This window comes from Talpa europaea (assembly GCF_964194135.1).
Source record: "Talpa europaea genome assembly, chromosome: 16".
In the NCBI taxonomy this organism is placed as follows: Eukaryota; Metazoa; Chordata; class Mammalia; order Eulipotyphla; family Talpidae; genus Talpa; species Talpa europaea.
The window spans coordinates 38,583,509-38,608,920 of NC_140084.1; the positions used below are offsets into that span (position 1 = coordinate 38,583,509).

General features: G+C 52.8%; 1 protein-coding gene across 2 annotated transcripts in view; it reads left to right on the top strand.

The window, feature by feature from the left end:
• Positions 1–203: 203 nt before the first annotated feature.
• Positions 204–25,412, top strand: part of CHST8 (carbohydrate sulfotransferase 8) — a gene marked incomplete at both ends in the record, with an annotated part of 56,195 nt that continues 30,986 nt past the window's right edge. For both annotated transcript variants that reach the window (XM_084257140.1, XM_084257141.1), the window contains one exon: positions 204–333. In XM_084257140.1, coding sequence (XP_084113266.1) covers positions 204–333 — 130 coding nt within the window. The remainder of the gene's footprint in view (positions 334–25,412) is intronic.

The following is a 25,412-nucleotide window of genomic DNA, read 5'->3' on the forward strand; positions in this document are numbered from 1 at the left end:
CCACCGTGGCCTTGCACGGGGAGAAGGGCTGCAGGCAGCACACTTGTTCAGTGACGGGGCCTCAGGCTTCCCAGCTGGCCTCAGTGACAGACCTTCTTTCTCCTCTCTGCCCTGTAGACCCTGGCCTGATGGACACCTGGTGTGGACGATGAGGGAAGGAAGCGTCTCCCACACCCACGCGGTGACCCCGGAGCGAGCCCTGGATGACCCTTCGAACTGGCACGATGCGGCTGGCCTGCATGTTCTCGTCCATCCTGCTGTTCGGAGTGGCAGGCCTTCTGCTCTTCATCAGCCTGCAGGACCCCACGGAGCTCGCCCCCCAGCAGGTGCCAGGTGAGCCCTCATGCTGCCGGCTGCCTGCTTGCCCCCAGTTTCCCACTCAGGGCGCAGGGCCCATGGCTGCTCTGGTGTGCTGGGCCTGACCACAGGCCTTGGGCTGGAATTGAGGTCACGTCTGTACTGAGCACCCCGCAGGCAGGGGAGGGGTCCTGGCCTCCTCCTGGTGTTATCAGCCTCATGTGGGAACACTGTGTTTGATATCAGATCACCAGCCTCAGGGGCCTGGCCTCTAACCTCTGACCTCTGGCCTCTTGGGATTGATGGCCAGGCTGCTCACTGCTCAGCAGGTTGTTGCCTTTGGTGAAACCCACATTTAAGGAGGATTCTGCCACCTCTTAGGGCCTCCTCATCTACATGGTCTAGGACATCAGAGAGTAACTCTCCCCAAGTGGCACTGTTTCTCTCCCCAGCTCTGGGGACCCCTCTGGTCCTTGCAAGGGGAGTTGGGGTGCCTCCCAGCTTTGTGAGGCTAAGACTGCTCCTGATGACCACCCCCACTGCTGCCTCCCATGCCACCTGTCCCTCATGACGCACTGGCAGGAGCCACCTGCCTGGCAGAGGTCTTCCGGGACAGGTGAGAGGGAGTAAGAAAGGCGGGGGGGTCTGGAGAGGGGAGCTGGGTGAGGTCCCTGCCACTGACACGCAGCCCGGTTGGAGGTCACACCTGCCCCAGGACAGGGTGGGAGGAAAGAGCATGGAGCCCTGCACTTTAGGCAGAGAGGTCCCTGCACCATCCTTGCTGCTGCCCACAGGACAGGAGGATGAGACCCTGGCCTTCAGGAAGGGCACAGGGGGACTCCGACCTGCAGCCGCCTCTCCCAGCTCCCCCTCGCCCTGGCCGGCTCACACTCCAGGGTCGCTGTGCACCCACTCTGAGCATCCGGTGGGAAGGCAGAGAGAGCACGAGGCAGCCAGAACTGGGGCTCAGGGCCCGTCCGCTGCTCCCAGAAGCCTTGGTAGTGAGAGGCAGTGGCCCCAGGGGACAGCCGGTGAGTCATCGCTGCTGATTCACGTCTGGACCAGACCTCACAGGTGGTGACTGTCAAAAGTGGGTTGGCTGCTTCCCAGCTTCAGAAGAAGCAAGGATGCGTGACAGAGCTGGCTCCCCTGTGGGGATTTTGCTGCCTTTCCTGGGACGGCTGATGATGCCGCATCAGCAGGACCAGACTCCTGGGGCAGCGGCGTCAGGGTGGACAGAGAGCCGGCCCCACTGCTCTTTCTACCTGTGCTGGAGCAAACTCCTGGGAAGGGCGCTCAAACAGAGCTGGGGCACAGGGCACCCGTGTATCCTGCACGTGTGTGACCGTCCGCTGTGGGCGGCAGCAAGGCGGGGTGCAGGGAGCTTTCTGCCAAAGCCCTGGTCTCCTCTGCTCTTTCATGTCCTCGAGCACATGTGCCCTCCCTAGGGAGGCCCCCAGGACCACATGAGCAGAGGGTCCGCGTGCCCACTGTCTGTGGGACCCGCCGGGAAGAGAAGCCAGGAGTGTGTCACCGGTGTCCACCCAGACCAGCGGCCATGCGTCCATCTGTGGGTTAGTTCTGGTGGCCGAGACATGTGTCCTGCAGCGGCTGGCACAGCAGAGCTTGCCCCTGCATCTTCCATGGGCAGTGGATTCCTGCCCCTCCCACCAGCCAACACTGCCCCGCAGCTGCCCAGTGCACACAAGTACAATTTCCCAGTGATCGGGGGCCCACGGGCTAACTGGGTTAGAGTGGTGAGCGGGCAGGGCGTGTAGGGTGGCAAGAAGCAGAGCGAGCCTCCCCTGCACCCAGGCACGGGGTGGGCATATCCAGGTCAGGAGCATAGTTGGGTCTTGAGGTGTGTTCTTGGGCTATAAATAGAGCTGGCCCACCCTTGCCACGCGCCAGGTGATGGGCACCCTTGACAGTCTAGGTAAATCACATCAAACACAGTCATAAAACTTTAAGTAATGCTTACGTTACTTTCCCTAAGCAAAGTGTTCCTGACACAGGCTGTTTGTGTTGATTTGTTACTATTCATTTATTCTTTCCCTGTACTTCTCACAGCAGCCTAATTGTGATTCGGTACCAAGAAAGCAATATCAAAGTAATTTTCCACAACATTAGTTACAATTTTCTTCTGATCTTTCAAGTGAAACAATCCCATCCTGTTGGCTTCTCTGAGCATATAAACCTTGATTACATTTATCTGTTGGAAACCAGTGCTTACAAAGTGTATGTATCCAGTTGCATGGGTGGGTGGTCCCAAGGGCCCCGGACAAGCCTTCCCTCTGTGGTTTTTGCAGGTGGGAGGTGCAGAATCTGGAGGTGCCCTGCCATCTGGATCAGGCAAGGCTGCTAAGGGGGTGGGGCCCATCTACAGAGGAAATTCCACCAGGGCTGTGATGGCTTTCCCAGAGACGGAAACTTTCATGGGATCCAAGTGTCTGGAGTCTGCTGTTAGTGGCACTGACAGAGGTGGAGGGACAGTGAGCAGCGAGAGATGGGAGTTTTGGGGCTTGCTGTCTCTCCAGGGCATCGGGTGTTGTTCAGATTTCTCCCATGCAGCCACCAGGTGTTAGTGACACCTGAACTTCCTAGGAAACAGTCAGCAAATCTCACCTGGCTCATGCATTAACTGGAATCTTACAGGATTGCCAACTTTTGGAAATCAAGCCACATTTTAAATCAAATCTTTTGAAATGTGAATGGCTACTGGTTAAACTACCTGCACTCTAAGAGCAGATTTTCTGGTGTTTCACAAAATCCATGTACGCAACTATTTTTAGTGTCCAAAATGGCAGGTCCTGAGGCCTCAGCAAACTCACTGGTCAAGCATCCAGGACAAAAAAAATCACAGACCTTCCCAGGTGGGAGACTCAGAAACCAGACCAGAAGCAGAATAACAAACTCCTTGTGCTGGCAGAGAGGGAGACAGAAGGCAGACTCCATGGGTGTGTCTGGGCAAACTGGAGTCTGATGAACTGCCTTTCTTTATGAACTTTTTTTTCAAGATTTCTTTTCATTTATTTATGCATACAAGAACTGGGGTATAGGCCAGAGATGCAGTGGGTGAGAGGATTCACCAGAGACAGAGTGGGGAGCAGGACAGGTGGATCTAAAGTCATCATGCCATGTCCTGATTTTCATTCTTTTAAGAGGCACACATTTGCGTTTTTTAAAAAGATTTATTTATTTATGCATACAAGAACTGGGGTGCAGGTCAGAGGTGCAGGGGGTTGAGGGGATTCACCAGAGACAGAATGGGGAACAGAACAGGCAGACTGACTGAAATACACTCTGAGGGGAGCAGCGGGAAAGACAGGAGAGGTCTGCTGTGCCATGTGGGTAGCTCCCTGGCCAGGGATTGAACTCGCACTGCAGAGGCTTCAGATAGCTTCATAGTGCTATGCTAAACCCCTTGTGCCACCAGGGAGGCCCCAGCATACATTTGATTTTAATGGGGTGAGAGGAGTAATTATTAGTGACCCATAAAGCAAAGTAAATGGTGGATTGATAGGTTTATTTGTTGATAGGTTTTTAAAAGTTACCTTATGATAGATACTGTTGCTAACACACTATTAATAAGTCCAGGGCCTCCTCGGTGGCGCAGCAGTTGAGCGCTGGGTTGCGAAGCTGCCCGCAGCCTCTGCAGCGACGGTTCGATCCCCGGCTGCTCCCCGGCCACCGGAGGAGGGTCCCACATGGCGCGCAGACCTCTCCTGCCGCCCGCTGCTCCCCTCAGCAGTGTACTTCGGTCCTTCTGCCTGCTCTGCTCCCCGCTCTGGCTCTGGTGAATCCTCTCACCCTCCCGCGCTTCTGACTGTGTACCCAGTGCTTATATAAATAAATAAATAAATCTTTAAAAAAAAAAAAAAAAAGTCCAACCTCCTCTCCTCTCTTTCCTTCTCTCTCTCTCTCTCTCTCTCTCTCTCTCTCTCTCTGACTTTCCAGAGTAATTTTTCTTCCTAAAGTGAGGTCACCCCCAGGCCACCCTGGTGGTTAAGTCTCAGCACTATCACTACTAAGGTCTGAATTAAATCTGACCTGGGAGCTACCCACATGGCACAGCAGACCTCTCCTGTCTCTCCCGTTGCTCCCCTCAGCAGTGGATTTCAGTAGATCCGCCTGTTCTGTTCCACTCTGTCTCTGGCGAATCCTCTCACCACACACCCCCCTACACCTCTGGCCTACACCCCAGTTCTTCTATGCAAAAATAATAAATATTTTTTAAAAAGTGAGGTCACTCCATGTTTCATGGAGTAGTGGGTGGTGGTTCTGAGTTGCAGAGAGGAGACGGCTGCCTCAGTGACAGCAGAGCCGTCTGGGGGGCCCTAGTGTAGACAAAGGAAGGGCACGGACAGCCCCTCATGGCTTCCTGGTCTGTAGTCCACCCCAGGGCATTCCCTCCAGGGCATAAGGGCGCCCAAGTATAATAGTAATGAGCACCCACCAGGTAGTCACTGGGATCCCCGACCTGTGCCAAGCACTCCCGTCTCCAGTGTGTATGGCTCCTCACTACGGGGGCTCCTACGTACGGACGAGGTGCTGCACACTCACTCGAGCGGGCACAAGCTCCGCTCCAGGAGTTGGCTAAGGCTCGCAGGCTCTCCCTGGTGCTGGGCACTGCCACAGGCACTTACTTGTGCTTAGCCTCACATAATACTATCAGAACCCCACGAGCTACGGACCATTGCACCACCTGACGGGCGGGACTGCGGAGGTGTGAGGCCTTAGAAGCCTAGGGTTTGTCCTGGGGCACCTGGCTGTGCCCACCGCATCTTCCACTGTCCCGACAGTTGTGTGCTGCCTGCCCCGGGCCAGCACTGGCTGGATTGAGAAGGAGCAAGGGCCAGGGGTGCGAGAAGGCGGCAGGGGAAGAACTCCCAGTGGATTAGGGATGGGAGCGCGACCGGCAGGTCTAGGATTACCCTGGAGCTGGCATCCCTGTGAGCTGTGGAGCTCCACAGTGAAGCAAGCCTCTGCTGCAGGCCTTGGGGGGCACTGGGGACTTGGGTGGGGGGTGGCTGTTAGAAGCCCACTCTGGAGTCTGTCAAGGAGCTGTGGCAGGAGAGGGGAGGCCAGTTGGGGGTTACCGAGTGTTTCAGAAGAGGTGGCAGGGTCTAGGCGCGCAGCGACAGGGAAGGGTAGATTCTGGGGCTTCAGAGGGGCTTGAGGACCACGTGGGTGGGTGGGTGAGCCATCTAGGTTGGGGATGACTCAGGATTTCTGGCAGATGGAGTTCGGGGTGCCACTCACTGAGGCAGGGGACAGCCAGGGGCAGTGGGCAGCAGACCATGAATTCTGTGTTGCCCTAAAATCCCTCTATTGAGGCCTCGGGCCCCACAAACCTTGGGACCAGGCAAGAGACAGGAAGCCCCAACTCTGCCCCATCCCTCCTCCACCTTCATCTCTACTGACAGGTCAGGCACTCCTCCGCTCTCCTGCACCTGATGCCAGAGTCCTGGCTGGAGAAGTCAGGAAGACTTCCTGGAGGAGGTTGCTTGTTTACCTTCTCAGGCACACCAGAGACCAGGTGCTGACCTCCAGCGGAGGCAGTGAGGTGAGCTTGGGTGAGACTCTGGGGTCTTTTTCCAGGGCACAGTCTGCCGAGCAGCTTGCCTGAAATCTCACCAGAAATAGAGCCAAATCCTATGCCCGTGGGTCTGGCCCACTCAGGGCTCCTGCGTTGGTCCCCTGGAGGCAGGGCCGTGTTGGTCGGAGAAAGTGGCCCTCACTCTCAGTCCCAAGGTGCCCCACAATACCAGCCCTATCTGTGCCAGCGCAGCACCAAGGCCTGCACTGCAGTGTCAAGTTCATCTTGTTCCAATAGCAGCAGCCTTTGTCCAGGTGTGTCCCTTGGATCTCTGAAGCCACACCTCCAGACCCAAATCCCTTGCTGGACCATGGCCACACTAGTATATGCTCAGTCCCTCAACCGTTCACCATGCTAGGGAGATAACGAGCAGATGTGTGGTGGCCACCTCCTTCCCGCCTCTGCACGCGGGGGCAGGCCAGCCTTCCGGAGCTGGGCTGTCTGAGCCCACAGCGCTTCCCGGGCCCACGGCCGCAGCCGCTCCACTTTCCGTGGAGCCTTCGGCTTTCCCCAGCCAGGTGGGTTTTATTGGAATCCTCTCGAGTCTGTTTCCGGAAACCATTTTCTAAAGGCATTGCGGAACATCATATATATTTCCCACAAACCTTGCAAGGCTGACACCTCCTTGTTGTGACTGTGAATATCAGAAGTGACATGTAATTGCAGTGATCCATCCTGTTAAGTAGCTGGCAATATATCATTGCCAAATCGGCAGGGCTGGGACTCTCAGAACCCAGCGTTTCTAAACAATGCACCTGCGGTGTGTTCAAACTCTTCCCAGGCGCCACTGAAGGCTCATGGAGGCCGCCTTGTCTTCTCTTGCCTCGCCCTCTGGGCCACCATGAAGAACACTTTCCCCTGGTGAACCCCACACGCAGTGTTCACTCCTCTTGGGGTGTCTTCTCCGAGTCGCAGGACACGGTGGGCCCTCCAGGTCATGGCTGTGGCCCGGGGTACCCGTGACAGCTACTTGGTTTGCTGTCCCCCCTTTTCCTTGTAAACTCCAGAGCAGTTTTTGTGGCAGTTCTTTGTGGCCCAGCTGGCTCAGCCCAGTCTCACTGTGGGGGCAGAGGGAGGAGGTCAGTGGCTCAGTGTGGAGGGTGAGAGGTAAGAGGGGACCACGAGTGGCACAGTGGGAAACCTCAATGTGAGGGAACTCACTCTGCGTGTTGTGCTCATTATGGTGCGGTATTGGCTTTGACTTCAGGGTGAAGGTTGCCCCGGAGTTGTGCAAAGGGCAGTGCTGATGGAGGGGCAGACATGCCCCCCCCATGACAATCAGCCAATGAGTGTCGGAAAGGGAGGCAGCGCCAGGACACCATGGGCAGCCCCGGTGGGTTCGGTGGGCCTGGGTGGTGCTGACATTGGGTCGGTTTCTAGAATCTGCTTTGGGGGAAGGGACTTTATGAAGGACCCTCAGTACTGTCCTCCCTGGGAGGCCCTGACCTTGGAGTGGCCATTGTGGTCTGTCTCTGCAGTGGGATTTTATCCAAGTGGCAGCTTGATCCTGCAGCTCCCCAGCCTCTGCTTCTCACATGTGGCCCCAACTTTCCCGACCCCTCCATCTTTTTGCAGGTGGAGGGAACATTTCCCTTCCCCCAGCAGCGGCTGCCCTGGGGGTCTCCAGCTGGAGCCTCGCTTGCCTTTGGTGCATTAAGATATGCTAAATGAAAAATAACGAGCATGTAGGAACTAACAGGAATCACCTAATTAAATTAGGAAACAGACATCATATCGCTATAATCTGAAAATTGATATTAATAGAAAATGGTCCCAGAATTGTTATGCTAAAGGTTCCTAGGGGTGGAGAAATTAAAAAGGAGAGCAGAACAGAAATTAGGACAATCATCTCCAATAAGAGCAAGACTTATGTGTTCAAGGAACTAAAGTAAAATGTTAAACATAGACGACAGGATCCTCGTGTGGATCTAATGAACTGGTGGACAGGAGTGGCCTTGGAAACCACAGACGTGCCCCCAGGGGCTCCATCAGGCCCTGCACAGCAAGCAGGGGTGTGCCTGAGGCCAGTGTGCATGGATCATAGTGATAGTCACTGTCGCTGCGTTGTCCCTAGTGCCTTCATTTCCTCTGCCTTCACCCTGGGAGGCAGGATCCCTGTCCTGATTCAGACTCCGAGAGCTCAGTCCTTTGCCCCAAATCCTGCACAGGGAGTAGCTGAGTCAGGATTCAAACCCAGATCGGGCTGATTGCAAGGTCCTTGCTGGGCTCCTCTGCCCTCCAGGCCTGCTGCTGCCGGTTAACGTCACAGTCTGCATTTCTTGTGTTTTCCTGCATTGTTCAGCTAATTCCTCCAAGGGTGTTTCTTGCTGCCATCCAGCCATTCCGGCCACAACCCAGCTCCCTGACCCCAAGCCCAAAGCTCCCCTGGTTAATAAAGCCCTCAAAAAGGCCGCTTCTGAAATTACAGCCCAGCTGGGAAACTGGGTCTCCCTTTGTGTCTGGGCCTGGGCTGGGGCGCCGAGCGGGGCAGACAGTTCCAGTGTCCGGGGAAGCCCCGGTGGTTTCAAGTTATGCCGATTGTTCCCCCAGCCCTTCCTGGGGAGAGCGGGGGGGGGCAGTGAATCAGGCTCTGTTCACCTGTGACATGAGTCAGAGCTCTGCAGGCCCAGAGTGGGGCTCAAGTGTGCGGTGACCCCTTTTCTGCTCTGCCCTGCCCAGAGTGCATTGGTGGGACTTGGGGAGGAGGCCAGGAGGGGTCAAGATCCGTGTATGAGATGCCACAGAATCACTTTGGGTCTGGAAGGCTGCAGCTGCCTGAGCTCAGGGAGGGCCCGGGGAGGGGCTCGGCTCCTCACTGTGCTTAAATCCCTCTGGCTCCGCCTGTGCTCCATACCTCCCCCACCACCGTCCCCATTCACTGAGCTGCAGCAGAGCCAAGCCCCCCCACTCAGGCCAAGGCACCTGCCGGGGAGAGCTGGAGGCAGGGTGAGACTCCAGTCCCAAAGAGGCACAGGGTCCCAGGGAGCAGCCCCTTCTGCCTGGCTTGCCCGTTAGCCTCACTGGGTCTGCGGTCAAGGCTGTGGGAGGGGATAGAAGGGCTCGGACACGTGGTGAACCAGAACACACCAGTGTGGGCTCCAGCGGGGTCGTGACAGGTGCCTGCCAGCCTTCCCGAAGCCCTAAGCTGCTGACGTGGGCAGTGGAGAATCGACTGTACTGAAACAGGGCCCAAGGACAAGGCCGTGGTCATGCTCGCCGTCCTCCACGGCCTCCAGGTGATTCTCGGTTTTTTAAACCCTGGAAAGGTCATGGTGTCGTTATGACAACGGAAAGCACTGGAAGACTGGTTTTGGAGCCAATGCAGATCCCCGGGCCCATGGGGACGCCTTGGCGTGGGCTGAGCCCCAGTGTTTGTTGGGGCTCTCAGCGGCCCCCTCCCATTTGTGGTGATGTGACTGCTTCCTGGAGGTTTAGGGTCAGTAAGGTCTTCTGGAAATAATTGCAGGAAGTTGGGAGCTGCAGGCAGATCCCATCTAAGCCCAAAGCTCGCTGCTACGTAAGTGCTGATGTTTTCATTATAAAGCTGATCTCCTGGGATTTGTGGCGCGGCCGTCTTAACCTGAATCATGGTGAAGCTCACTGGACCATTCTCTCCTTTGAAAATTTTTATTTATGTGGGGGAACAGCTGAGCTTAAATAGGTTCCATGGCTCCCACCCTCCCCCGCCCCGAATACACACAGCTGCTGCTTGGGATCCTCACACAGCTGGCTGGCTCCCAATAGGGGGATGGAGGGACCCCCTAGACTTCTTGCCATTTTCACTGTCAGGAAATTGGTGGCTGCCACTCACTGAACGCTGGGACCTGGCCAAGGCTTTTCCAGCCTCCCCAGGGGGCTGGAAGCCACCTATAATGTAGGATAAGCACCACCCAGGTACCCCACTCACCCAGTTTAGTTATCCCTAAAGCAGCCTTAGAGGGTCCCATCCCTGGCCAGTGGTTCTCAGCCCTGGTGGTTCCCAGCCTGGGTTGGACTGGGGGTGTTCTGTCTAACCCTAGCCACGTGTGGCTATGTATCAAATGTGCTTCTTTCTGAGGAGTCCTGGACCCCCCACTTCATCCACCCAAAGGGCTTTGACCATTTGGGGTGCATTTGATCTTTGCCTTGGGGTTTGTGCCACCCTGAGGAAGGACGGAGGGATGGAGGGGACCCGTGAGAACCATTTTCCATCTCCAGGTCCATCAGAAACATATCCTTGAAAAGCTTCCAGGGAGGAGAAGATCTGGGAGATGGAGAGAGATTGGGGGGTCCCTCATTGGGAGGGAACTGGTTAACTTTTTAAAAATTTATTTATTATTATTTTTTTAATTTTATATATTTTTTACATCATTTTTCATTTTTGCACAATGTATGCATTTTCATCTCGGTTAGAGTCCCCAGACAATTCCCACCCCCCTTGTTTTGATCCTAGTCCCTCCCCACCGCCCCCAGTATGTCTCTGGTTTAGAGTTGCTTGTTGGTTAAGTTTTTCCAGCCCTGGCAGGACGCTTGTCTCGCGGGACCCCAGGGAGCCTCTGGAGAGCTGCTCCAGGTGCCTGCTGTCCAGCGTGGCATTGGGAGCCTGAGGGGTCCCCTCTGGGGCAAAGGGGCCTGGAACCTGGCGGAGATCTGTCACTGTTCAGGCATGGGACCTGCACCCCCAGATTCACAGGTCAGCAGAATCTTGGGGGAGGTACAGGCCTCCCTTTCCTTCATTTACACTGCCACTCATATGCAATTATTTGCACCCACCAACAAGCTTTTGTTGCTGTGAATAAAGAAAGTATCCTTTCTGGGCAAAACTTCCTGCAAGAGGGGACCTTCACCAAAGGGCTGGAGAGGGGGGCTGCAAGTGTCCTGGGGGTGGGAGTGGGTCTAAGTGGAAGAGGGTTTCCTGTTCCCCACAGTGGTGGACTGGCTGGGGCTCCCCGCTGGCCTGCTACCCCCCCCCCCCCGCGACACTGCGCAGGCACACCTGCCAGGGTCTCCTGAGAGAAGGGCCAGGTTTGCCAGCAAGGGGCAATTTGCAGATTCCTCCTTCTTTGCTGCCTCCATGCCAGGGGGTGATGCCAGTGGGGCTGTGGGTGTGTCCAGAGTCCCAGGACATTCAGGGAGGTGGCACCTTGGAGTGTGGTATGAGCAGTGGTGGTGAAATGAGTGCTGAGTGCCTACTATATACCAGACCCCACCCCGTGCTTTACAGACATCCTCTCACGGAAGCCTCACCACACCTGTGTCCATCTTACAGAAGAGACACAGACAGGTGAGGTCACTTGCCGGAGGTTACACAGTCAGAAAGTGGCAGAAAGTAGTCCTAGTGTCTAGACTAGGACCTGGTCTCTGCAGCCCAAAGATGCAGGTTCTCATTGGTGAGAGTGACAGCCACTCAGCCCTGGGGGCCTGAGGGCCACCCCCACAGCCTTGAGTGCACTCTGTTTGTGTGTATTGCAGACATTTGCTGGTCTGCATACACGGGTGTGCTGGCAAAGAGAAGGGATGTATGTGTGTGTGCATCTTAGTGTCTTAACCAGGCTCCTGTGTGCGACTGTTGTCATGCACGCCCTCCACATCCCACTGAAATCAGGGCTAGCTCTTCCGAATGCATCCTGAATTTTGCACCTGCCACTAGCAAGTTCAGGACACACGACTGAGTCCCAGGAGGGGCGGAGTTGTCTGTGGGTTGTCAGCCACAGAAGTGGGTGAGGGATGGCCATTACAGCAGAAATTCAGCAAAATCAGTTATTGTAACCCCTTCGCCCGGCACCCAGGCTGACCAAATAATGAAATTACACTCATAATATTTCAGGTTGAGTGATCGCCGGTCAAATTAGTTCCTCCCCAGAACCCAGCCAGAAGTAGTGTCAGTAATTAAAGGATTTTCTGGGCTTAAACCAAGACTGCTCATCAAGCATGTGCAATCCACAGGGCTTGCAAAGTGTGTGTGGCCACATCCCTGCTGTTGGGAGTGGGTAGGACAGTTTGCAGGAGCAGGGCAGGCGGGAAGGAGGTGGGTTCTTACTGCGGGGATGGAGGGCGGGCACTTTCCCACTTTCATTCACTTATTTTGGAAATATCTACTGAGCCCCACCCTCACCAGTCACTGGGGTTCTTCAGAGAAGGGACTAGGGGGTTCCTGCTGTGATGGAACTCACAGAGGTGCTGCCCTGGCTCCTTCCAAGAAGGTGTTGCAGCAGAGTTCCCAGTCAGAGCTCTGGGACTGCCTCCTGCTTCCTTTTGGGGGCATGTAAATTCAGGTCCTGCTGGGACTTCCTGCAAAGAAAAAAAGCAGAGAGCCATTAGTGAGGCTTGACTCCCTTCTGGGAGTCCTGGAGAGGGTGGGGGAGCCAGGCTAAAGGCCTGAGCGGAGGTGAAGCTCACACCCAGCCAGCCAGGACTTCCCTCCATCAAGCCCGATTTTATTTATTCCATTTGCTTCATGGAAGGGAAGACACAGCCCTCCTCAGGGACCTCTCTCAGCCTCAAAAGGAGAAAATGCCAGAACCCCATGAAAGCATGCACAGACAGTGTCATAGACTGCATTGATGTGCCAGCTGGGCCTGGGTAAAATAGAACCTGAAACTCCTTTAAAACTCAAGAAGTAACATGAAATCCCAAGAGCCAAAAAAATGAGAGGGATTAGAGGCGAAGCTATGAACTCCTGGATGCCTGCTTCAAGAGCTGGGACTAGGGCCTTTAAAAAACAGCATTAGGAAATGTAGAACATGAATAAGCTGTAGAATGCTTTCCAGGAAGACAAAGCATTGTTTTGTGTTGTTGCATGCATCAGTGGTTTGTTTATTCTTTTAAATTGCTAATTGTATTCCATTCTTTATCCATTCACCTGTTGCTGGACATTCCATTTGTTTGCAGTTTTTGGACATTACAAATAAAATTTTTGTGAACATTCAAAAAAAAACCAAAAAAAACAGCATTAGGTAATAATTCATCTGCCATAAAATTCACCTATTTTAAGCATACACTTCAACAATCTTAAATAAATTTACAGTGCAACCATCTCCACAATCCAGTTTCAGGATACTTGCATTGTCTCCCCCTGAAAATAACAAATGTCTCAGGGCCACTTGTAATAATGCCCTGTTGCTCCAGGCAACCACTAATCTACTTTCTGACTTTATAGCATTATCTTTTCTGAACATTTTGCATAAATTTGCAATAGAGTCTTACATCTGACTTTTTTCACTTAGCATAATGTGTTCAAGAGTCATCAGTAGTTCACTCCTGTTTACGGCTGAGTAGTATTCCACTGCATGGAATTTTGGTTTATCCATTCACCAGTGGATAAACATTTGGATTGTTTATAATTTGTGGCTATTTTGGCTAATGCTGCTGTGAACATTCATGTGCAAGTCTTTGTGTGAAGTTACCTTTTCATTTCTCTTGGGTAAATACTCAGGAGTGGACTTGCTACATTGTCTAGTAAATGTATGCTGAATTGGTAAAGAAACTGACAAATTGTTGCCTAAATCGCTACCCTATTTACATTCCCACCTGCAATGGATGAGGGTTCCAATTTTGCCACATTCTCATCAGCGCTTGTTAATACCTGTCTTTTTAATTGCAGCCGTTCTAGTGGGTGTGAAGTGGTTATCTCGTTGTGGTTTTAATTTGAGTTTCTCTGATGACAAATGACATTGAGCATATTTTCATGTGTTTATTAACTGTTCAAATATCTTCTGGAGTGAAATATCTATTCAAATCTTTTGCTCATCTTTTAAATTGAGTTAGTCCTTTTATTGAGTTGTTACTCTTTATTTTCTTGATACAAGTTCTTATTAGATTTGCAAGTAATTTCTTCCATCTGGGGTTTGTCTTCATTTTCTTAACGGTGTCTTTTGGCGTGCAAAAGTACAATTTTGAATTTGAATTTGAAGAAGTATAAGTCATCATTTTTTTTTCTTTTATGGGCCATGCTTTTGGTGTTGTAGCTAAATCTTTGCCAAACCTAAGGTCACTTTTTTTTTTATATTTTCCTCTAAAAGCTTTACAGTTTTAGCTCTTATATCTATGTCTGTGATCCATTTTGGGTTAATGTTTGTGTTTTTGTGGGATAATGGTCTAATTTCATCTTTTGCATATGGATATCCCAAATCTCATCACTTCTTGTTTAAGGCTATCTTTTCTCTATTTGTCACAAATTAATTAGCCATAAATGGAAGGGATTATTTCTGGTGTCTCAATATGCTAATAGGACAATGTCTTGATTACTACACATTTCTAATAAGTTGTGAAATCAGGTAGTTTAAGTCCTTCAAGATTTGGGGGGAGGGACAGAGAGCTATTTTGGGTGGCTTCCATGTGAATTTTAGGATTGGCTTGTTAGTGTCTGCTGAGATTTTGATAGACGTTCCATTGACTGCAACAAACCAGCTTGGAAAGAATTGCCCTTTTCACAACATCATATCTCCTAGTTTTCAAACTTTTATTTAGATCTTCTTTGTTCTTCTTAGCAATATTTTGTAACATTTAGTATACAGGTCTCATCCTTCTTCTGTTAAATTTATTCTTCAGTATTTTATACTTTTTGATGCTACAGCAAATTGAATTATTGTCTTAACTTCATTTCTGGATTGTTCATTGCTAATATAAAGAAACACAGCTGATTTTCTTATATCAAACTTGTACTCCAATATTTGTTGATTAAGTCCAGTAGTTCTTCTTGTGAGTTCCCTAGGAGTTTCTAAATACAAAGTAATGTTGTCTGCAACAGAATTTTATTTCATTTCCAATCTGAATGCCTTTCATTCTTTTTTCTTGCCTGATTGCACTGGCTAGAACCTCTACTACAATATGAAACAGAAATTGTGAGAGTGGATATCTCTGCCTTGCTCCTGACCATAGGGTAAAGCATTATCTCTCAGTTATTACAGTAGGATTTTGTAGATGATCTTCACCTGTTTGAGAAAGTGTCCCTCTGCTGCTAATTTGTTGGGGGAATTTTTTTTTTTTTTACCATGAAGGCATATTGGATTTTGTCAAATGTTGAGATGTTTATGTATATGGTTTTATTTTTTATTATGATTTATTACATTAATATATCAACCTTGCATTCTTGAGATAAATCCCACTTGGTCATGGTATATAATCCTTTTTATATGTTGCTGGATATATTGCTACAATTGGCTGTGAATTTTTTTTTTTTTTTAGAACTAGTGTCCTTGTCTGTAGTCTTCTTGTGACATCTTTGTCTGGCTTAGTAAAATAGGTTAATATCTTAAAATAAGTTCATGAATGTTTCTTCTACCTATTCCTCTGTTTCTCTGGGAGAGTTCCTGAAAGATTGGCATTGTTTTTAAATATTTGGTAGAATTTGTTAATGAAACCATTTAGGACTGAACTTGGTGGGAAGATTCTAAAAATTACTAATTCAGTTTCTTTACTATAGGTCCGTTCGGATTTTCTATTTCTTCTTGAATCAGCTTCAGCTGCCTCCCCTCTCTCCTGCCCTGCCAGGGGTCTCTTTTCCTGGAGACATGCAATTATCTAAGTTGTCACTGGAAAGGCTGGGAGTGGGGATTTGAACCTGCCATCAAATGAAGCCATAGTGTCCCCGACAGAGCTGGGCTGGGCAAGAGCCTCCCAGATGCCGCATGCCAAGGCTCCCTCCCCAGCACCAGCAGGGGCAGGAACTTGTTCAGATAATACTCCTCAACCCCAGGGTCTCCCTGATGGCACAAGGGGTTATGATGCAACCTATGAAGCTATCGGCAGCCACTGCAGCATGAGTTTGATCCCTGGCCAGGGAGATACCCACATGGCACAGCAGACCTCTCCTGTCTTGCCCGCTGCTCCCCTCAGCAGTGTGTTTCAGTCAATCTGCCTGTTCTGCTCCCCACTCTGTCTCTGGTGGATCCTCTCACCCCCCACACCTCTGGCCTATACCCCAGTTCTTGTATGTATAAATAAATAAATCTTAAAAAAAAATACTCCTCAACCCCAGCTGCTTCTTAGGATCAGCTGCAGAGGTTTTGAAAACCTGATGTCCAAGCTGCCCCAGACTGATCAAATATGAATCTCCAGGGAAGCAGAATTTTCAGAATTCCCAGAGGACCCCACTGTGCAAGCTCCCAGAGGACCCCACTGTCAAAAGCCTGGGGTTCAATAGAATGATCTCAGATGTCAACAACACCAGTTAAAAAGCAGCCTCTGATCCAGAAGGGATGGGGCCCAAGATTCCACATTTCTAAGAGTAAGGGTTTATATTTAGAATCATGCTACTTATAGTGTGGCTGTGGACATTCCTAAAAATGCAGACTCTCAGGCCTGATCCCCTATCTACTAAGTTACGATTTGCATTTTAACGAGATGCTCTGGCTTAGATGTGCTTGAGAGTAAGTGACACTGGTTTGGGAGACAACAGTGGCCTAGCCAGCCTGAGGGAGGGAGGGTGCTTGGTGGCCTCATTAGGGGTCACAGGCAAATATCTCTCATTGCCAGGGACAAACCCAGGCTGGGGTCCTTTCAGCTCCCACCAGCTCTCCCACCCAGCTGGATGTGGCAGTCACTTTGCTCTTCCCGGAGCCTCTGAACTTTGGCTCTGGTGAGCCCAGCCCATGGTGAGGACAGCAGCCTCCTCACCACACACTTCCTCCAACACCGCATCCCCACTCCCCTCCATCCTGACAAGCCCAACCAGCACCTCCCTCCACAGACCCTGGGGCCCAGAACGAAGGCTGAGGTCACCTTCTCCCACACGTTTGCTTCTGTCTAGATGACTCATCCAGGATGCCAGTCCTGCTCTGGTTTCATACGTGCCCACCTGCCTGATCTGTGCCCCCTCTTTCTGCCAGTGCAAAGCTCCAGCCCTGCCCTGGCACAAGTCGCTCTCCTAACCTGCACCCCTGCTTCTCCCTGGGGTTCAAGGCCATGGGTGACCCCCACAAATGACCTGGAATTTCCAATCCTCTGTCTGCTGTGCCATCCCCTGCCCCAGTGTGATCTGAACCCCTAGGAGAGTTCGCTTCAGACCCCCATTCTCAGGGATGGGTAACATGAGCCTCTTGACCAGCCTGTGCAGCTTCTCCTGGAAGCTGACACTAGGGATGGAAGGCAGGCCCAGAGTGCAGTTTCTGAGCTGAGGACAGGCCTTAAGGAAGAGCTGAGAGAACTGCGATGTAGGAAAGGGAAGACAGGAGTCCCTGGGACTGTCAGCTCTGCATCCCAGCATGCTTCTCGTTGCCTTGGCAACTCAACAGGTTAAACTTCTTTTCTGGGCATCAGTGTCTGCTCACACAGGAGGTGATAGGACCCCTGGAGGTGTGCGGATCTTCAACAGGATCATATGATCATGTCCAACCGCCACCCATCCTCCCATCCGTCCACCCATCTGTTTATGCAGTAAGCCGTCACGGAGTGCCTGCTGTGCACCTGGCCTCTCGCTGGTGTGTTCAGACGGGTGTACGAGTTCCTGGTCTTCCGGGGCAAACAGGAATGCTTCTGTGGGTGCAGGGGTACCTCGACTAGCGCAGAAGTTGAGAAAAAAATCTCCAGAGTTTTTTTTTTTTTTACCTGGCACACATATGAACCCATTTTGGAGGTACTCAACACACGTGCATCACAAGTCTGTCCACGCCATCTGCCAGGCTCTTCTTATATACATGTCATTTGCATAAACATAATCACACTCTTCATACTTAAACCTATTTTCTTTCACCTAATTCTACATGGGGGACCTCTTTCCACATGGGTACATACGGGTGATTCTCACCCACTTAGCAGCTTTGCAGTATTCATTGTGAAGAGGTACCATGGATTTGCGAACCAGCTCCCTACCGACGTATGTCTAACTAAGCGCATGGTTGCTGTAGGATGCTGCTAGCTGTTTTAGGCTATTTCATGAATTATTTCTGTTTCCTCTGGGGTCATCTCTTTTGGCTTGCTCCTTTTGGCCTTTGTGAGGTTGGAGGCTGTCCTCTGATGCCTGGTGACCTTTAGTGAGCCATTCACAGCTGAGAGTGGGACACTGAATGCTTGATTGTAAAGTGGGGGCAGGGCTTACGTCGTAGTGTTTGATGAAGGTCCAGCCATTGTACTGGAGAGCTCCAGGGAGAGTGTGTTGGTGTGCTAGGGCTGCCATGAACGGGGTGGGGAGAGACCATAATTCCCTTATGGTTGTACTGGAAGGTAGAAATCGAAGCTCAAGATTTCTTCTGAGACTCTCCTCCTCGGTTGATAGGTATCACGTGGTCTTCCCCTGTCATCTTCCCTCTGTCCCCATTTCGATCTGAATTTCCATTTCTTATTGGAAACCAGATATATTGGATGAGGACCCACTCTAATGACCTAATTTTTTAACATTGACTCATAACATTATATTGATTACTTTTTTTTTTTGCACATAGAACTGGGGTGTAGGCCAGAGGTGCAGGGGGTGAGAGGATTCACCAGAGACAGAGGTGGGGGGGTGCAGAACAAGCAGACTGACTGAAATACACTGCCGACAGGAGCAGCAGGTGAGACAGGAAAGGCCTGCTGCACCATGTGTGGGTTAGCTCCTTGGGCAGGCATCGAACTCAGGCCGTAGTGGTGATAGAGCCACCAAAGAGGTCCTAACATTACATTGATTTCACATACACAGCATAATGTTTCAGTATTTATATCTGTAGACAAAGTGTTCATCACAATAAGTCTAGTTAACATCTGTCCCCATACATATTACAGAAGTTGTTTTTTTCTTGTGATGAGGACTTTTAACATTTACTCTCCTAGCAACTTTCAAATCTGTAAGACAGTATAATTAACTCTAGTCCCCATGCAGCACATTACAGCTCAGGATTTAGGATTTTGCTGTTTTATAATTGGAAGTTTGTGTCTTCTGAATCCCTTCGCCCGTTTTGCCCTCCTCACCTGCTGCCTCTGGCAACCAGTAGTCTGTTCTCTGTGTCTATGTTTGATTTTCTTTTTTTGGATTCCACATAAAAGAGAGATCGCATGATGTGTCTTTCTGGGTTTGACTCATTTCGCTTAGCATAATGCCTTCAAGTTCCAACCATGTTGTCACAAATGGCATGATGTCACTTTTTATGGCTAAATAATATTCCACTCTCCACTTATGCATCATTTAATGACAGGGACACATCTGAGAAATGCTTAGGCGAAACTGTTAGTTGATTTCGTTGTTGTGTGAACCCAGATGGGGTAGCCCACTGCACCCCTCGGCTACCTGGTCCAGCCTATTGGGGGCCACCATAGGAGCAGTTCATAGGTCCCATCCACCCTTTGATAGACACGGGTTGTTTACACATGTCAGCGCTGTAAATAATGCTGTGGTGAACATGCAGGTGCGGTGAACATGCAACTTTGAGTTAGTAACTTCGTTTTCTTTCACTATCTACTCAAAAGTGAAAGTACCAGATCAGATGGTAGTTCTATTTTTAGTTTTTTGGGGAACCTCCTTTGTGTCTTCCATAATGGCTGCACCCGTTTAACTTCATCACCTTTCTAAAGATCCCATCATCAGTCTCATTCTGGAGTCATAGGGGCATGGGGCTGCAACCCCTGAATTTAGGAAGGGTGCCCTCAGTCCATGAGAGACTTGCAGTTTCCCTCCTGGGGTGAGGGGAGCATGTGCAGGGTGGCTTGGGAGCTCCGTGCTCTGACAGGCCCATCCGAAGCCTTCAGTTCATCCTTTTATTTATGTGCTGACCTGCCCTCCCAAGCTGGGGTCCCCCAGGCCTTTGTAGTTTCCCTAAAGGGCAGATTCCCCACCTCGCGCAGGGCAGGTGGGGGCGGTGAAGCCCACTACTCAGCCCTGCCAGCTGTGGTGTTGAGTGAGGCCCACCCCCTGCGTCTGAGCCTCGGCTACCATGTCCTTCACCTGGGCAACCCCCCGCCACCCTCCAACTTCCACAAGTTTGCGGGACTCTGTCGTCTGTTGTCCCCAGGGCGTCTGTTCCCGTGGGCTTCTTTCTGCTTTATCCCTTTGCTCTTGCTGTCCACTGTGTCTACCCAGAAGCCTCCTGGCTTCTCCCCAAGAAGGAAGAGAGGCTGCAGCCTGGGGGCTGGTGTGCAGGGTGGGGGCTCAAGCGGCTCCAGCTCAGCCCACTGCTCTTCTGAGGGGGGTCCACCTAGGGAGGGGTGGGGAGCTGCAGCACTGGGGCTGGGTGCCCGAGGCTGGGCAGGGCCTGCAGAGCTGCCTTTGAATCTCCAGGCACTGTGGCTTCTCAGGGAGGGAGGAAAGGAGGCTCCCAGGTCTGGCTCTGCTGGACCTCGACCCTGAACCCCAAGCTCAGCACCCCAGGACCTGGAGCCTGGCTCATTCCCCTCCCCTTGGCCATGCCATAGGTGTGACACTCCAGAGCCAGAGACTCTAGAGCCAGAGGGCGGGTGTCTGACACCTTCAAAATAATATGTGTTTTCCAAACTGTTGCTGAAGCTGCTAAAATGTTTTTTTAAAACCGTTTACACCTCCCTTGATATAAGGCAAATACCTTCTGTCAGCCAGCGTGGGTCGGTGGGGGCCCTGAGGATGGAGAAGCAGCAGCAGAGCAGCTTCGGTTCCCCCCACCTCCAGGGATAAGGGGAGGCCTTGGGGGTGACCCAGGCCTGGGAGGAGCGTGTCTGCAGGTGGGGGCTGCGGGTCAGGCAGAGGGAGCTGTGGTGTGGCAACCCCTATTGAGCATAAGCCGTGCTTAGTTCTGGTTGAATTTTTCCTCCCAAGGCCTCTCTGTGTCCTTGTGAGGGAGTGGGGTTTCTTCTGAGGTCACCCCTCTCTGGCTCATGTTTTGGAAAACCTGCGCTCACTGCAGAACTATTCCAGGAAAAGGAGAGCGAGGGCAGGTCTTTGAAAGGGCGCGGCAGATACAGCATGCCAGCTAAGGAGGGGGTTGCCCAAGGTTAGGAAGAGATAGGTTTTGGGGTTCCCTGAGTAGTCAGTGAGTGGCAGGCTGAGGGAGCTAGCAGCCCATGGGGGATACCTGGGGTGGCCTTAGTGAGGGACCATCCACCTGCTTGAAATGATTAAGGAGGACAGAAGACAGAGGGCCCTCCCTGACACCCCGACTGTGTAGGGGAGCTATGTAGGTGACTGGAAAGGGTTTGGAGCCCAGCAGGGCAGAGCCTGACCATCCCCTCAGCTGGGGCAATTGACTCCAAGTTATAAGAAATAAAGGGGTTTTGAGGAGGACCCGAGCCACTCTCACTGAAGGCCTGGGCTTTGCGTGCTGCATGGGGGTCTCCTGCCAGAGCTCTCCATCCAGCCTGCGGGGCTGTGTGGCCTGTGACAGTGCCACACACCCCGTGTGCAAGCTGCTGAGTGGAGGTAGGAAGGCTTGGGGCCACCAAGGACACCCCTGGGCTCCCTCCCGCTTCCCATCATGAGAGCTTTAGCATTGTTCCTGTTCTCCGTGAACAGAGGAGTTATGCCCACTCCTGCAGAGGCTGGGGGCTTACCCCTCTGAGCCCCAGAAACCCCCTATCAGATCCTTCCCACTGGAAAAGTCCCCTCAGGGGAGGGACAGGGAAGGACTCCCTGGGCCCTGTGGTTTACACACCCTCACATGTGCATACATACACACGCTCACCATACACAAACACCATGAAAACCACACAACGCGCCACCATGCACACAGCCACATGCACCTGCCACGCTCCCGTCCGTCGCCCAGCCACGGTCATGCCCAGCGCTGAAGCAGCAGCCCACACAGATAGATGAGAGCCGGGTCACCTCTCAGCTCCACAGACACAAGAAGGCCGGGGACAGGGGCTGGGCAGACAAAGGTGTGCTGTGCAGGAGCACCCAGGGGCAGGGCTTTGCTCACCTGTCCTAGAGGGTGACAACCTCACCTGGAGAGCTGGATTTGGCAGCACAGGTACCCCGTTACTGCGGCCACGCTGACCGTTGCTGGGAGCAGAGGCAGCCAGCACTGTGCTCTGGCCCCACCTGGATGCAGGGAGAACTGGCACCCTGTCCCAGCCCAAGTCAGGGTGGCTGAGGCTCTGTCTATCCTCAGCCTGTGCCTGTGGCCATCCCCAGGCTCAAGACCATTTGTCCCAGATGTGCCTGGTCTGTAGCAACAGGAAACATATACACAAATGAAAGCTTTCCGGAAGGTGGCAGGGCCTGAAAAGAAGGCTGGTGATCTCTAGGGACTCTTCTGGCAGCGCCATGGCCACGCAGGTAGCCAGGTCCTAGAGCCAGTGTTGGCTTTCGAGGTGTGCATTTGCCTTGCCACCAGCAGAGGGCGCCCTGAGCCAGCGCTCAAAGCCCTAAGGGCCCTCACTCCTGTCCTCTGATACTGGGCACCCCCAGGGCGGAGCCCAGGTCTGTTCCTGCCTCTGTCCACCTTCAGCCACCATGCCACCTCCCATCGCTATAATGAGTGTAGGACCTAGCACAAACAGTAGTAAATGTTGAGTGGATGGAAGAATGGTTTGGAAAGAAAGAATGAATGGAACATGGATAGATGGGAGAGTGGATGGATGGATGGTTGGATGGATGGATGGGTAGGTAGATGAATGGATGGATGGATGGATGGATGGATGGATGGATGGATGGATGGATGGATGGATGGATGAGTAGGTAAATGTGCTATAAGAAGGAAGTGAGGTTGATTCAGTAAAGGTAGACTGAGGTCATAGCCCCTGCTATGGACTAAATTCAGAGAACAGAGAAAGATTAACAATGTCTCCAGGAAAAGGGCCCAAATGCTGACATTTCCTCGCATCTCATGCCCAGCACTGTTGTCATCTGTCCTCGCTGTTCCCTGGTGACAGCCTTCCCTTCCAGCCTGGGCTGGGCACTCATGCTAGGAACAGACACCCAGAGGGGGAGGACCCCAGAGATGAGGTTTCTGAGAAGACAACTGTTTCCCATGCGAATTTAATTGCTGGCCCAGCTAGGGCTTGTGGGCCCGGGGCAGCCTGGCAGCAGCACCCACATTAATGCCAACACAGCCCTTCCCGCCCCTGCTTCTTATGTGCTCAGATAGTCCTGGCTGTGCCTGTGGGCTGCTGCTATGAGTATACTAAGTGGATCAATAACACGTCCGCCCATGGCCAAGAGCAAATCACATCAATCACACGCTGAGTGACAGCTAATCATTTCTCACCTGGTGTTCACCTTTCGGAGATCTGCAGGCTCTGCTCCAAGGCCTGCGGTATCAGACCCTGCCCCGCCCCCCTGCTGGCCAGGGCGCTCACCCAGCCCACCTTCCTACTCCCAATATGTGATCCCTCACAAGTAGGTGGCTTGGTAGGAATGAGTGTGCCCTAGACTGTTGAGCACGCATGTGCCTCTGAGTGTGAGATTTTGCATGTGTGCGCCCCTGGAGGGTGAGTGCATCTGTGTTTGACTGAGAAAGCATGTCTGTGTGTGTGCTCACCCATGTGTGTGCACACTGTATTACATGCCCATGCATATCTCTGAGCATCCATGCGTGTGCACAGTGGAGTATGCATCAGTATGTGTGCATCTCTGTGTGTCTACACTGAGCTAGGTGCCAGGTTCATCACAGGGTGCTGTTGTCCACGCCAGAGGCTGCAGCCCCCTTGGGTCCTCCTGCGTTCTCTCTCCCAGGGACAGGTCCTGCACTGGACAGTCCCAACCACAGGGTCAAGTACAGTGTAGGCAAGTTGCCTCCTCCACCAAGGTCCTCCCATCCTGGATGAGGACACCCCCGGGGGCACAGCCAGGGGAGCAGAAAGCAGCCCTTCTGCCAAGTGTGACTGCAGGCTGCTGATGGCAGGCAGGCGCTCTCCCAAGTCTCCATGAATAATTGAAGACACCTTAAAATGTGTGCCTGCAGCCTGGAGGATGCCCCTCCCCCATGTTATGCCAGAGCCAGCCCTGGAAATGCTGCTGGGTGGGCCCCATCTGCCAGGGATGGTCCTGGAGGGGGTGGAGGCCAGGCTCAGGCTGGCCCTTCCTGGGCCTGCTCCCTGCCCCTCATTTCTTCCCTCCTCCCTTCTGCCTAAGCCCCCCCAGGCAGGGGAGATGGGCTTTGAAGACAGGCTGCAGATGGTGGGCATGGCCTCCCTCCATGCAGGGGCTGAACAGAGAGGCCCAGGGCTAACCCAGCAGCCCCTCCTCTGGACAGTTGTTCCAAGGGACCCAGAAGGAGGGGCCCCACCTGGGATGACCCCAGGTGGGGCCAGCTGGGAGCAGAACCAGTCCGCAGGTGCTCAGAGGCAGGTCCCTGGAGAGGGGACGCAGCAGGTGACAGAGAAAGGAAGCAGGCAGCGGGTGCCCCAGGCTCCAGGGAGCCCTTCATCTGAGCTGTGCCTTAACGGGGGCGGAGGGTGGGGGCAGACATCCAGAGGGCCACGAGTGAGGGTGTGGGGCAAGGTGGTGTCGGGAGATGTGTGGCTGTGGGTGACTAAGGAAGTGTCCATGGTCTCGATCAGAGTTGGGGGGCTTAGGGCCCAGACTGTAGTCTGAATCCTCCTGCCCACATGGCCTCAGGACACCCCCCAGGGCATCCTGGACCTGAGCTGTCTGCAGCTGCTGTTGCCAGGCCCACACTCCAAGAGCCAAGCCTCAAGTCCTAATCCTTCAAACCTGAAATTCCTGGTAATGAAGTTTGCAAGAGGTGAAAATTAAAAACCAACAGCCACATGCTTTTGGTCACTACTAGGGCCTGGACTCCCCACTGGGCCCTGCGCAGGTTCTCGGAGGCAGCTCAGGGGCTCCTCTCTCCCCTCCCTCCCAACTCATGCCTGAAGCAGCCCGCGCTTCCTCATTAGTGGAAAGGTGACTTCCTGTCTGCCCTCCCTCATCTGCTCCACACCATAGGGGTTCTCCTGGGCACCCCCTCCCACCACTGCTGTCCTCACCAGCTGGGACTCGGGGTCTCAGCAGAGATGGTAGGGAGAGAAGGGGGTGGAGTGTGAGGGGAGTCAGGATGACCAGGCTGGGGCCCTCAGCTGTGGCGACCCCTCACCTCCGGCCCCACGTCCCTGTCCCCTTGTATCCCCTTGAAATGCTTTGGGGAGACTCAGGTCAGGCCCCTGCCCGGGAGGTGGTGCTGCCCCCAGGATGGAACATGAAGGGGACTGTGGTGGGGGCTTCCTGCTGTCTCCTTCTTCTTCCCTCCCTGGACGGAGAGAAGGGTGGTCATCTGGGAGCTGGAGCTGACCCGGCTCTGCCCTGAAGCTTCATGGAGCTGGGCAGAGGGCTCAGGGCCACTGGCCCCTTGAGATGACTGGGAAGTGGACGGCGGTTGGGAGGTGGGGCAGGGGATACAGCCGGCTGTGCAACAGTCACTGGCCGTGACACACTGGACACTGGCATTGGGCCATTTAAATGTAAGGTTTCGACTTGCGGGGAGGGAGGCTGCGGACCCTCAGAGTTCCCTTCTGGGTGGGTCCGTTTCCCTGGAGTAGAAAGAGTCCCCACATATGCGCCTCTGGACAGCAGTGTCATCCGAGCCCCAGACTTGGGAAGGGCTGGCCTGGCTTTGCTTCTTGGTCCCAACTCCCACGAAGGAGGGAATTCCCCTGCCTCGGGGCGATGAGACATGGGTGGAGGGGAGTGAGAGGAAAATGTGACAGCCGGGCTGGC